General features: G+C 42.7%; 1 protein-coding gene across 1 annotated transcript; it reads right to left on the reverse strand.

Moving 5' to 3' along the window:
• Positions 1 to 3,285: 3,285 nt before the first annotated feature.
• On the reverse strand, positions 3,286 to 5,542 carry LOC116781217 (inositol 1,4,5-trisphosphate receptor-interacting protein-like 1). The gene is made up of 3 exons (XM_032676893.1): positions 5,469 to 5,542; positions 4,597 to 5,232; positions 3,286 to 4,465 (listed from the first exon to the last, which is right to left on the reverse strand). The coding sequence occupies exons 2-3, from the start codon at positions 5,227 to 5,229 to the stop codon at positions 3,869 to 3,871; spliced, it is 1,230 nt and encodes a 409-aa protein (XP_032532784.1). The 5' UTR covers positions 5,230 to 5,232; positions 5,469 to 5,542; the 3' UTR covers positions 3,286 to 3,868.
• Between the last annotated feature and the right edge of the window lie 7,110 nt (positions 5,543 to 12,652).

The raw sequence follows: 12,652 nt of genomic DNA on the forward strand, positions 1-12,652 counted from the left end.
AAATGCAAGCTTTAGTGTTATATTTATAACAAACCCAAACTAATGTCTTCATAGGATTCACAAGTAAATAATCTATTTTATAATTTATCTTTATTTGTATTCTATTACTGGATACCACTGGTGTTACGATGCTATGAAGAATGGAGATGTGTATTTTCTACATCTGAGCAGCATCAGTAACTGCAATGACAGTAGTCACTGAGTTAGAAGCTGTCCATGTGCTACAGCCTGGTTAAAGACATCCTAAGAAGGCACATGGATGGATTGCTGCCAGACTGATTACCTTTGACTCTTATACTGTGTGGTGGTTTCACTCTAGGCCTTCCTGGAGACCAACTTGTAGCCAGGAAGGAACTAGAAAAGTGATCACGGAAGTATTCCATGCTATTCCTTTACGTAACTTGAGGTATAAATAAAGCCAGCGGGAGGGATCTCTCTCTCTTCCTCTCCGGCGAGGTTCGAGAACGGTGGGTCCCTGTTTCGGTCGGGCTTATCTGGAGCCGAGGCCTATAGTGACTGCTGTTATCTGCCACGCGTGAGGGGAGAGCCGAGGACCGTGTCTGGCCATCCTGCCTGTTCGAAGGGAAATGGTGAGATTTTTGCTAGTTTGCCTTCGGCTGGCCGTTTGACTTGCTCGGTCCTTGCCCCTTTTTGTCCTTCTCCCTTCCCCACCCCCCCCCCGGTGTGTGGTATTTTCCTTTTGTGTATCTGTCTCATATGTAAAGTATATATATATATATATATATATATATATATATATATTTTTTTTTGCTATAGCTTTGGCTGCTTGGTTGTTTTTTTTTTTTTTTCCCTTTTTCCCTCTCTGGGAGGTGGGTCCTTGTTGTCGAGTTTCGGGGGACTTGGCGGGAAGCCAGCTCGAAACTTGTACAACTGTCATATGAAGCACATATAAAAAAATCATAGATGGACATCTTTGACCTCTTTTTATCATAGCTCAGTGCTGTATGGCAACATTTAAACTAAAAGGATTCTCTTTGTGTATCTGAGGAGCCATCTCAGAACGTTTTGACCTACAGTCATTACTTTGTGTCCCTTTGACCTATATTCATTACTTTATATCCCATTTAAGATTTTAACCATCAATTTACTCAGGGCTTCAAGACTTCAACCAGTCTGTGTCAGAGGTCAAGCTGACATCTAATTTGGGATAGATTACTCCACATCTTTTTCGTTATGGTGTTTGCTTTTTTTTCCTTTCCTTTTTATCTCTGAAGCACAGGATCCTGGACACCAATAGAAAGACTTAGTTGATGAATATTTGATGTATGTCAGCATGTTTATACCCAAGAAAGGATTCTGATTTCCCTTGTGCTCTTTTCCCTCTAGCATGTTTAAAGTAACAGACACAGGTTCTTTTCTGTTGGGTTTTTTTCCCCCCTTCCTACCAATCTACATGTTTAAAAATAGTTTGCATCAAGCTCATAAAAAAAATGAGGCAACCCATCTCAAGAGAGAGTAAATAGTGTAATTCCTTCTTATTTTAGAACAGAGTTTTATAGTTACAAAGACAAATTATTGTAGGAAGTATTCTTTTCTCATTTAACAGTCAGTAATGAATAGATTTTACATAGAGGAAAAAGCATAAATTTTGCAATTAACATTTGGATCTTCTTTTTTAGGATGACATCTCCACCTACAAGAGATGTAGAACAAGAACAGCAATGCCAAAAAATAACTAAGATATCCCTTCCTAAGGCATTCAGTCATTTGAATGTCTCTCTGTCAGTTTCTAGAGGATTTTTCAAAGGTTTCTATGTTCAGAGTAATTTGGAAGCCTTCGGTATACAGGCTTGGTGTGTCGTAGAGATTTAGCAGGAAAGATTGACACCTCTTCTTATTTTAATTTTCCTAATTTCTGGACTGTAAGCGTGTTTACCTCTGGACTACTGACCTCGTTACTTTGACTCATTTTTCTCTGGTACTGCCTGTCAGCTGGAACCTGCAGGGCCAGCAGGAAGGCAGCGCCATGAGCTGGCAGTGCTTCGACTGAGGCAAAAGCAGCCACATTGATCCCACCAGCATTTGAATGCAGTGGGTGACTTTTGCCACCTCCAAGTAATTGCCTGTGCACAGAGTGTCCAGGAGGTACGAGTCCTGATCGCTCAGCAGCTGGTCACCAGACTGGTGGAGAAAGCATGTCTTCCCCAGCAGCTGCCCCCTCAAGCACAAGCACTCTAGCACCATGTGAGGGGAAAAGGGCAAGATACATGAGGCAGAAAGGGTGAGAAATGTGAGGGAAGAAAAAGGCAGGAAACGTGAGTGATAAAAGAGAGGGAAATATGAGGGGAAATTAAAACTAAAAAAACCTTGTAGAGCCCTAGTAGGAAAGTTTCCCAATATTTATTGTTTCCATTTTTCTGATTTCTGGACTGCAAGCATGTTTACTTTACATGGACTATTGATCTTGTTTCTTCAACTCATTTTTCTTCAAGACTGCCACCAGCCTGTGGTGCATCAGTCCACTTCACATTCCGCCTCTTTTCCAAACTACCCTGAAAATAGCCAACACCATCCTCACAACCTACAAGTGGCTATTAGACAAGTCCCCACCACCTACAAGGAAGTACCTACCAGGTGTGCTAAAGCATTACATGAATGACAAGTATCATGAACCCAGAATAAGCCCTTTCTTACACACTTTTAAAAGACACATTGAAGAGCTCTTTTGATTCATCTAGGTAGCACATCAGGTGTATGTTTATAGTCTGGGTAGCTTTAGCCATGTCTCCTTCAGAATCAGAGAATCATTTAAGTTGGAAAAGCTCACTAAGATCCTTGAGTCCAACCATTAACCCAACACTGCCAATCCCACTGCTAATCCATGTCCCTTAGTGCCGCATCTCCAGGGCTTTCAATTGCTCCAGAGATGGTGACGCCACAACTGCCCTGGGAAGCCTGTGCCAACCCTTTTGGTGTAAAAATGTTCCCTAATAGACAACATAAACCTTACCTGTCACAGTTTGAGGCCATTTCCTCTTGTCCTATTGCTTCCAGGTGTTTATCCTTCCTCAATAAGGTCTGGACTAAGATTGTTTTGGTGTACTTTGTAGTACTAGCTTAGAATTCAACCATGTTGCTGGTTGTGAAACTAGTGTGGCCTATGGATTCAGTACTGTAGTCAACACCATTCTTCTTGAGTCAGCTTTTGGGAACTATTAATAGGAATATCTTTTCTTCTCAGAGAGGCAAACAATGGAGAAGACATCTTCCTACATCTTTCATCCTTCCTTCCTTCCTTCCTTCCTTCCTTCCTTCCTTCCTTCCTTCCTTCCTTCCTTCCTTCCTTCCTTCCTTCCTGGAATATCTTTAATAATCTTTTAGATCTCTTACAACCTAAACAACTCTAAGGTTCTGTGGTTCTATTCTTCTGCTCTTCTATTCTCCTACTCCTCTATGGTACTATGTTTCTACTCTTCTACTCTTCTACACTTCTATGCTTCTATTTTTCTATGTTCCTATGGTCCTACAGTTCTATTCTTCTCTACCTCTACAATTCTAACTTACCCTATTCTATTCCCCTACGCTTTTATTCTCTGATGCTTTTATTCTCTATGCTTCTACTCTCCTTTCGTCCTACAGTTCTATTCTTCTCTGCTCCTATGCTTGTATTCTTCTATACTTCTGTCCTCCAACACGTCTATGCTTTGCAGTTCAGCTGGGCAGGCAGAGATTGCCTGAGCTCTGATTGTGCTGAGCTCCTCTTGAACCGCGTCATCACCCGCTTGCGTAACAGGGAAGGGTGTCCACAGCTCTGAGGTGGAAATTGTCCTGGTGGGTGGCCTTTGCTGTGAGTCTGACAGGTGGCTGCTCTCCAGCCCCACCGTCTACTGGCAGCACTGGCTGCTGCCTACTCAAGGCTCACGTAGGCACCTGAGCTGCCCTGCTGCACTGCAAACACCATCTCCGTGGTGATCTGTCTCCCTGGGGTGCCTGTCAGCTGGAACCTGCAGGATCTGCAGGAGGGCAGCACCGTGAGCTGACAGTGCCGTGACTGAGGCAAAAGCAGCCAGGCTGATGTCACCAACATTTGGACCCAGCAGACAACTTTCTTCACATCCAGGTAGTTGCCTGTGCACAGGGTGTCCAGGAGGTACGAGTCCTGATTGCTCAGCAGATGGTCACCAGACCGGTGGAGAAAGCACCACATCTTTCCCAGGAGCTGCTCCCTCGAGCACGTGCACTCCAGCACCACACGAATGCAGGAGCAACTTGCTGGCAGCTGCTCTGTGGGGCCCAGGCTGAACGAGTGCCCGCGGGGTGGCCGCAGGATCACGAACAGGCGGTAGTTGATGCTGTTCTCATGGATGCTCCAGGCTTCAGAGATGCTGGTCCCAGTGGCTGGGTGCAATTCTGGCATGAAGTTCCTCTTGGAAAACATTCGGCATATGCCAAGGAGGTCACCCACCAGCTCCTTCAGTTGTTTACTCGTACTGGACAAGTTTTGCTATGGAATCACAGAATAGTTGCATTAGAATGGGACCTTTAAAGGCCATTGAGTCTGACCCCCTGCCTTCCTGCAGTGAGCAGGGACATTCTCAACTAGATCAGGTTGCTGACAGCCCTGTTCAGCCTTACCTTGAATGCGTCCATTGGTGATGGGACTGGCACAGCCAAAGAGCTAACACTGCTGCGTGGACCCTTTAGCTTCTCCTGCTCATTGGCCTTGTCCTTGGTGCTAGAGCTCTGCCACTCATCACCTTTGCCCTTGCACCTGGAGCTCACCTGCTCCTTAGCCTTCTTGCTGCTTCTGGAGCTCTCCTGCTCATCGCCTTTCTCCTTGCAGAAGGAGCTCTCCTGCTCCTTGGTCTTTTTCTCACTGTGGGAGCTCACCTTCTTGTTGACCTCCTTGCTTCTGGAGCTCTCCTTCTTGTCAGCTTTGTCCTTGCTGCTGGAACTCTCCTGCTCCCTGCAGCTGGCAGAGGCACGCTTCCTTCTCCTGGCCAGCCAGCAGCCCCCAGTGAGCAGGACCAGGGCTGCTGCTGCAGGGCTCCAAAACAGCCAATGCTGCTGTGGGGCAGAAAGGAGCAGGTCTTCCACCATGTCTGTGCTCCCCTCCTCAATCTCCTGCAGCAGCTGAGTCATCTGCTGATGTAGGTAGTTCTCCCGTTCCAGCATCTGTTTGGCCGTGTCTGCATCCATCTGGTAGTCCAGCTTCAACCCAGGATGGGTGGCCAACAAAACCAGAATGAGGACCAGTGTTGGAGACATGGCCTGCTGGGAAAAAAGGGGGTGAGCAGGTCTGGGTGGGAGAGAACAGGGGGCTGGGGGCACCTGTCCCACCCAGAAAGATTCTCTGGACACCTGGCACCACTGAGAGCCCTGAGCCCTCCTCTCAGAAGGCCCAAAGGGAGAACTATGCCATACTCTGGGGGTCCCAACTCTTGCTCTGGGTTAGAGAGCCCCTGGGTATCTGCTCCGACCCCCATCCAGCCCAGCATTCCCCCTACATGGGCACTCAGTGGTCCCCTGAGTCCAACTGTGTTGGGGTTGGGGGCTGCCTCGTGATGCCCCTGGCCACAGCTCCCATCGTGACCCAGCCTTTGTGATGTCACAGCCCCCACAGCCACATCTCCCAGCCCTCAAGCCCCAGCCTTTGTCCCCACCACCAGGCTCAGTGGGTTCTGGGCATCCTCACCCCCGAGTGCAAACCCAGTCTCAGGAGCTACTCGGGACTCTCTTGACCAAGCAGGCAGACCCTGAGCGGAACCATAACTGAGCAGAACATGGGGACTCTGGGTGGATCTTCCTGTGCTGACTACTCTTGACTACCCTTTAGGTGAACTTAAACCTCACCTGGCGCAGCTTGAGGCCATTTCCTCTCATCCTACTTCTTACTTCTAGGAAGAGATCGATCCTCACCCGACTACAACCTCTTTTCAGAGAGCTGTACAATTTGGCTGGGGCATTCAGCAGCAAACAGAAAGGCAAATCAACACCTTCTGAGTGTCACATATCTCTTTACAGGGCCCCATTGCTCACTGGTGCAATGTCACTACCATGTTCCTGAGGAGAACAGCACATACTCTTGGCACATTTAGATTCAAAATTGCTGAGGGGCATTCTTGGCAGCACATGGAATTCTGTGCTTGACACTCAGATGGTCTCAGTCTTTGGACAGTCCTCACTTGACCTGAGTTAGTGCACAGGAATTGTACATTCACCTTCCCTAAAAACCTCCCCCAGACTAGGACTTATTTATAGGGACAAGTTTCTTAGGACTCAGAATGATCTTATTTCAGAAAGAAATTAAAAAAAAAAAAAAGAAAAAAGAAAAAAATTAAGTTCAATAAAGGAACCATCCTGTAGAATCAAATTTCAAAAACCTAAAACTTGAAATCTCAGTTTCCAGGCTGTACATTTTTACCGCTGTGGACAAATAATAATAGGCTCAAGCCAACCTTGAGACACTTAACAATGTGGTACATCCACCAGCCAGTCCTCTGGAACATCCTAAATCTACTTCAGTAATTCCTAAGAAAACTGAGAATAAAGCACTTGAATTTTAATCCCATTTCTCAACATGTTTGATATTCTCGATTCCAATTCAGTTTTTGAATTAAGTAACACACTTGAATTTAATTCAGCTTAATATCATTCCCTGCTGCCATATTGGATAGATGCTGGTCTAGGTCTTGACCGTCAACAGTGTGAGAAAATACTCACTACTTGATGAATTTGAGAGGGGACAAAAATCACCAAAGCAAAACTTTTTTATTAAACTAGTTAGCTGTTTTGGGTGTCTCTCTCCAGGGAGACACACCACTCACCAAAACTGGCAACCTTGTGTCCTTCTTCCGGCAGGGGTTGGTCCCTGTCCTCTTTCCCATTGGCTGGGTACTCAGGGACTTACACTGTCTCCAGACTGCCTGCTTTTGTCCCAGATCTCCCTCCCCCATTCCCCCTCATCTTCTTCCTTTTTGGCAAATCTTTAGAATAGCCTTTCCTATTGGTTCTTAACAAATCTGTGCAGGTGCAAGGAACAGTCTGAACCACATCTGAGCAATGAGCAGCTATAAACAAGAAACAAGGGTTAGTCTCCCCACCCATAGTCAGTCTGGCTTCAGTAAAACATTGCTTTATTTCTTACAACAGGAACTCCATGGTACCTGCTCCAGCTCATCACTTCCAATTTTTCTTTGCCCTGTTTATATCCATCTCAAAGCTGAATCAAGAATGGATGTGAATTGGAGATCCTCTTTATGACACTCCTGCTCTATATCACGTATCAGTGATATATATATATATGTTTTATATCATATCTATATGTAGATATCATATCTATCTATAGGTGATAGATGGATGATAGATAAGTAGATAGATAGATAGATAGATAGATAGATAGATAGATAGATAGATAGATAGATAGATGATAGATATCATGGGAGAAACTCTTCTTACTTACAGAAATTCATGAAATCATATCCACACAGGCAGAAATATTAGAAGTCACAGATGAAAATATTGTAAAATACAATTTGACAGAATGACTCAAAATGCTTGCGGGCACATTTCTGATGGCTGACCATAGAGTTACTTCAAGAAAGTAGTTCTGAGCCTCCACATGGGTCTGGGAAGAGACACATATGGGTAACATGTGGGAGCAGGCCTTGATCCAAATCCTGCTCTGAGTTCAGAGACCTTCAACACACAAACATGAAAACAAAGTAATTTCAAGTTCCAGTAGTAACATAGGTAAAAATCAGTGACCTGTGGATATGGAGGACAAAAGTAGCTGAGAAATTATACTTTTGAGGTTATAACATGCAATGAAAAGTAAAAAATACATAGCCTATTTAAAGAGTATTTGGCAATCAGTCTTCAAATGTGGTGGTTTGGGAGTTGACTTTTGAGAACATCACCAGAAGCTTGAACGTGAATTTCCTCCCTTTAATCTCTAAGTAACTGCAAACTCCTTTCTAATTTTCTCCCCAGACTACTAAAAGCTACAATTAGTTCAGGCCTTTTTAAAAAGGTAATGAGAATTGATAAGTTTCCTTATAGAACTTACAGATTTTTTTCTTGAATTAGGGCAATTCAGAGCAGTTGTTCAATAACAAATATCCCAATTTATTCTCACTGGTAACACAGAAAACAATCTTCAAGGCATGTTTTGTAAGTATTGTACTCTCTCTCCCCAGTTTGTTATTGTTCTCTGGATGTCCTAATGAGCTGAATACCATCCACTGACAGCTTATGCCATTATTTGCCAGTTCACAGGGCTTCTCTCAGATGTGAGCTTTCTATACTGAAGATGTATTTTCCTTCCTCTGTTGTGATATAGTGATCGGGAGTTTTCATTTACAGTTCTGTTCCTGCTGATATGGTCGGGACAATCCTACCCAGCACGCTTCTGCAGGTATATTTTATGCCTGCTTTGGTTAAGTAGCAAAGACAGCCAGTGAAATAACCATCATTCTTTTAAAGTAAATATCTGCTGTAGTAAAGCACGTATACTTAAATCTGTATGTGCCTAAATATTACCAGTTCCTGATCTTATGTGAAGTCAGAAACCAGCAGTTTGATCTCAGAAACTCTTGTTTCTGTGTTTCACTATATTATAGTGGGTGGGGTTTTTTCCCTTGTGCATGTTTAGCATCATTTCTTTACCAATAGTCACCACTGTTCCTCCAGAGAAAAATAGAATGAAATAAAGCCATCTACTAAGCTTAAAAAAAAAAGAAGACAAACATACAAAAGCTTATAAACTTTTCCTACTTACTATTTCTAACTAGCAAAAGAACCTTTAAAAGTTTTGTCCACTTCACAGATTTTCTTGGAAGAATTTTAGGGGAAATAGCAAAGAAAACAGGTAGCAGTTGTGGTTGATATTCAAAAGTCTCCTCCTGCAAATTCAAAGAGCACAGGAAATCAAGCAAAGGGGCAGCAAGAAGCCTGTGTGGAAGGAAAAGCTCCTCACTAAACTGTTGTATAAAAGGAGGCACAGGCTTCTACAGCAGCAGCAGGGACAGTCAACCCCAGTGAAATACTAAGACACCATGAAAGCATGTGGGAATGGGGCTAGAAAAGCTAAAGCCCATACAGAGCTGAATCTGGTGATGGACCTGAAAGGCAACAGCAGATGTTTCTACAGACAGATAATCAGCAAAAAAAGACTTAATGCAGATTTTCAGAACCACTTCCTCCCCACCTTTCAATTAGGGAAATTTTTTATTGTTCTCTTACACCATCTCAGACCTATTGTGCACTTCCTAGTTGCTAAGTGATGTTTACAAGACCTGTGCAAGGTTTTCTTTTGGTAGATTATTGCACTTTCTACCAGTCCATGCCTGCAGATTTTGCATAAATGCTGCAAAATTTCCACTGCAAACGTGACACACCCACATATAGCAAATACCGCAGAAGAATCAGCATTACAGAGTTGCAGGAAATTTCCATTTTTCCATGTCATTTTAGCTTTCTCTCCACAATCTAAACAATATTTGGCACTGACAGGCAATTGTTTCTCATTTACCCAAAGTTTCTGGTTTTAGTCCAGGACTGTTGACCCTAGAACTCATCAATACATTATTTTTGTTGTTGTTGTTGTTACTTGAAGTTTATTTCACAGTTACCAGTCACAATGATGACACTATCTCTACATTTTATAGCTACCAAATTATAATAACATGGAAGTTCTGACCAGCATTTTCTCCACAGTCTTGTAGACTCAGGCCCTCTGATGTGTTCCATGGATATTGGTAAACGCCATGTAGTTTTCATTCCAGTGACAAACTGTTCGTTGATGTTCCTTGACTTTGTTTTTTTTATTTTTACAGAGTTTATGCACAGTTGTCTTCCTTCTCACAGTGGTTTCCAGTTTTCTAAGTATTCTGTAACATGTTTGAGACAATTCTGTGTGCTGCTTCCCCAGAACAAAGGCACTGAATTTCCAAAACACAATGTGTTCATGAATGGGCATCAAGCACTTATCCAATACTGAACATTGTTCAATATTTAGTATGAAGTGTTGCCTCCAGCTGAGCATGCAGACCTTCAGCTAAGCTCGGAGCACATCTGCTGTTTAATACAAATTTCACTTCTAATATTCTGTTGATCTGGACTGGGTGTCAGGGAAAACAGTAGCAGTGAGCAGCAGCACCACTGGAGGTGTAGCATATAAAATGCTGCTTCAGGACACAGCTGTGTCTCTCTGCTTCAGATTTTAATGAAGAGGCAAACCTAGTACATAAGACCTTTTACTGTAAGGCTGCTGATTTATTAGCCAGACATTCGAGAACGTGATTGAGTGCTCTTGTGTACAGTGGATTAACTACAGGAGTGTTGTGCCAGGATGACTGAAAAATGGAATGCTTATCTTTTTCAGCCTGCTGCTGGAGTCCCTGGGTGAAACTTTCAATGGACTATGTAGGACACTGAACTGCAGGATCAACATTTTCCATGATCCAATCCTTTACAACAGCATGCTATTTTTTTAATATATAGTGGATTTCCTTTTTTTTCCTACTTCAGGTTTGAAATCTAATGCAAGTGGCCAGAAATTGTCTATTTGCAATAGGATGTGTGAGAAGAAGAAAAAACAAGTCTGTTGCTGTTAATGTCGGAACAGCCAAGGCGACACAGATATCAGAGTAAGACGTAGTCCACGTGTAAGGTGATCAGGAAGCTGTTTATTGCTCTCAAGTGTTTCTTTTATACTCTTTGCATACTATCATGCCATAACACAATTGGTCAAAAGTCTCAAGCATAAAACACTGTACACACTCTTATTGGTGACACTGAAGACACTGTGCATGCTGTGACATGCCATTGGTGACACTATACACATTTTGATTGGTGACCTTTGGTCTGGGCTGCATTACGTTTGTTCCATCCGGCATTACAGTAAATATTTCCTAAAAGTTGTTTAAATTCCTCATCACTAATTGCCAGGCTGCTGACAGGTTCTCTGTCAACCCTGACATAAGTCCCTAAATACAGCAGTCATTCAAAATTCTGTTATTTATTAGAAATCAGTTTCCATAATGGGCAAAGCTGTATTTGCCCTCAGAAAATGGAAGTACACAAGTATTTCCTTCCTCCACCTGTGACGTCTAGGCTCAGCTACAAGATGTCTAAGGATGAAAACTCTCATAGATTGAAGAGAAAAATCAGAAACAAACTCAGAAGCCTCAGCATTCTTCCTTTCTGAGTACAGATATGAAGATGCATTTTTGCTATTGCCAGCAAAGAGTTTGTAGCAGCTGGTGCCTCAAAGGTGCCTTCCCCAGAATACATTCCAGGCTCCTGTAGAAAGGGGCTTCAAAACCAGCTCCCCAGCCTGTCATCTCATGCTTATTCCAAAAACCCAGGTGTTGGGAAACACATAAATAGACAGGAGACAGAGAAGCTAACTAAATAACCCAAGCTTTAATTCTCTTTCATTCTCTTTTATGATGTTCTTTCAAAAGGAAGTATTGTTTTCTTAGTAGTTGCCTCTTGCGCCGCTTCATTATCTCAGGTGAAATTTTCTTGAGAATAATTACTCTTTTAGCACTGCCTTCAGGGCCATTATTTTCTGTCCTTTTGTAGCTATTTCAGGATCACTGAGCATAGCTACTAATTGCATCCCCTTTATCACGTGTGCATAAGACAAGCAATCATAAAAAGCAAGAACATCAAGGTAGCTAGTCCACAAAGGGAGAGAAATAATACTTTCTTCACTCCTGGTCCAACCAGAAGCCGTGAAAAAGTGTCGCTGTCCCACCCTTTCCAGCTTTGAACTGAGATAAGGGCTAACTTCTGAATTTCTTTTGTTGTCTGTTTTACTGCTTTCCCATTGTCATCAATTTGCAGGCAACAATTTGAGTCATTTAATTTGAGTCACACGCCCACTACTTCTGTGACTACCATCTAGCCAAGAACGAGTCTCTTCAACTACCTCTAAACTCTAAGCTAGCCAAGATACGCAGAGGAAAAAGATACTGAGTATATTTCACTGATAAGAGCCGATGCCCACAGCAGATTAAGAAAGGAAGGACACTATGTCAGTACAGGTGTTCTGCTTCTCCCTTTCCTTCCTACTTAATTGACTTTTGAATTTTCCCTGATGTTCTCTCGAGGAATTGCTGTACTCAGCTGGACAACTTTTCCAAGAACTCTCCTCTCTCTGAGATCGTTTATAGTAGCTGCCACCCTAATCATGCTCTGATAAATAAATCTCTTAAAGTACCTGCCAAATTTTTGTAAAATGCCATAACCCAAACTGGGGGAAGCATCATCTCTTCTTATGAGGGGCAGACAGGTAGTCTGTGCTGAAATCCACATTCAACATGATATTTTTAATGGAAATTGGAAAGAAAACTTAGATATGAGCATCATTACCATCACCTGATTGTAAAAGAGAGAAAAGTAAACTTTGTTGAACCTTCCAGATTTACAGAATAGAATGAAATCATTCCTGATCTTCCACCTTAACCACTGGAAGGAAACTAGTGCTGCATTTATTGTGCTGTCATAAATTAATCTTCTGGTAATTGGCTAAACTATAAGCTGACATTATTATGTCTGAGCAACTGTGTCTGACAGTGTAATTCTTTATTCTCTTAATCAGAATATCAGTCTTGGTCTTTGTAGAATAATATTTCTTTCCAATTTGCTGTCATAGGAGTAAAAGCAAGTTGCTTATATCCAT

The sequence above is a fragment of the Chiroxiphia lanceolata genome, chromosome Z, assembly GCF_009829145.1.
Source record: "Chiroxiphia lanceolata isolate bChiLan1 chromosome Z, bChiLan1.pri, whole genome shotgun sequence".
NCBI classification, from domain to species: Eukaryota; Metazoa; Chordata; class Aves; order Passeriformes; family Pipridae; genus Chiroxiphia; species Chiroxiphia lanceolata.

Bases quoted from the DNA above. Each gene is read 5' to 3' on its own strand.
- LOC116781217 (XM_032676893.1), bottom strand. From the start codon at position 5,229: ATGTCTCCAACACTGGTCCTCATTCTGGTTTTGTTGGCCACCCATCCT. The intron at 4,466-4,596 runs GTAAGGCTGAAC...GTGATTCCATAG, and splicing joins CACCAATGGACGCATTCAAG to CAAAACTTGTCCAGTACGAG.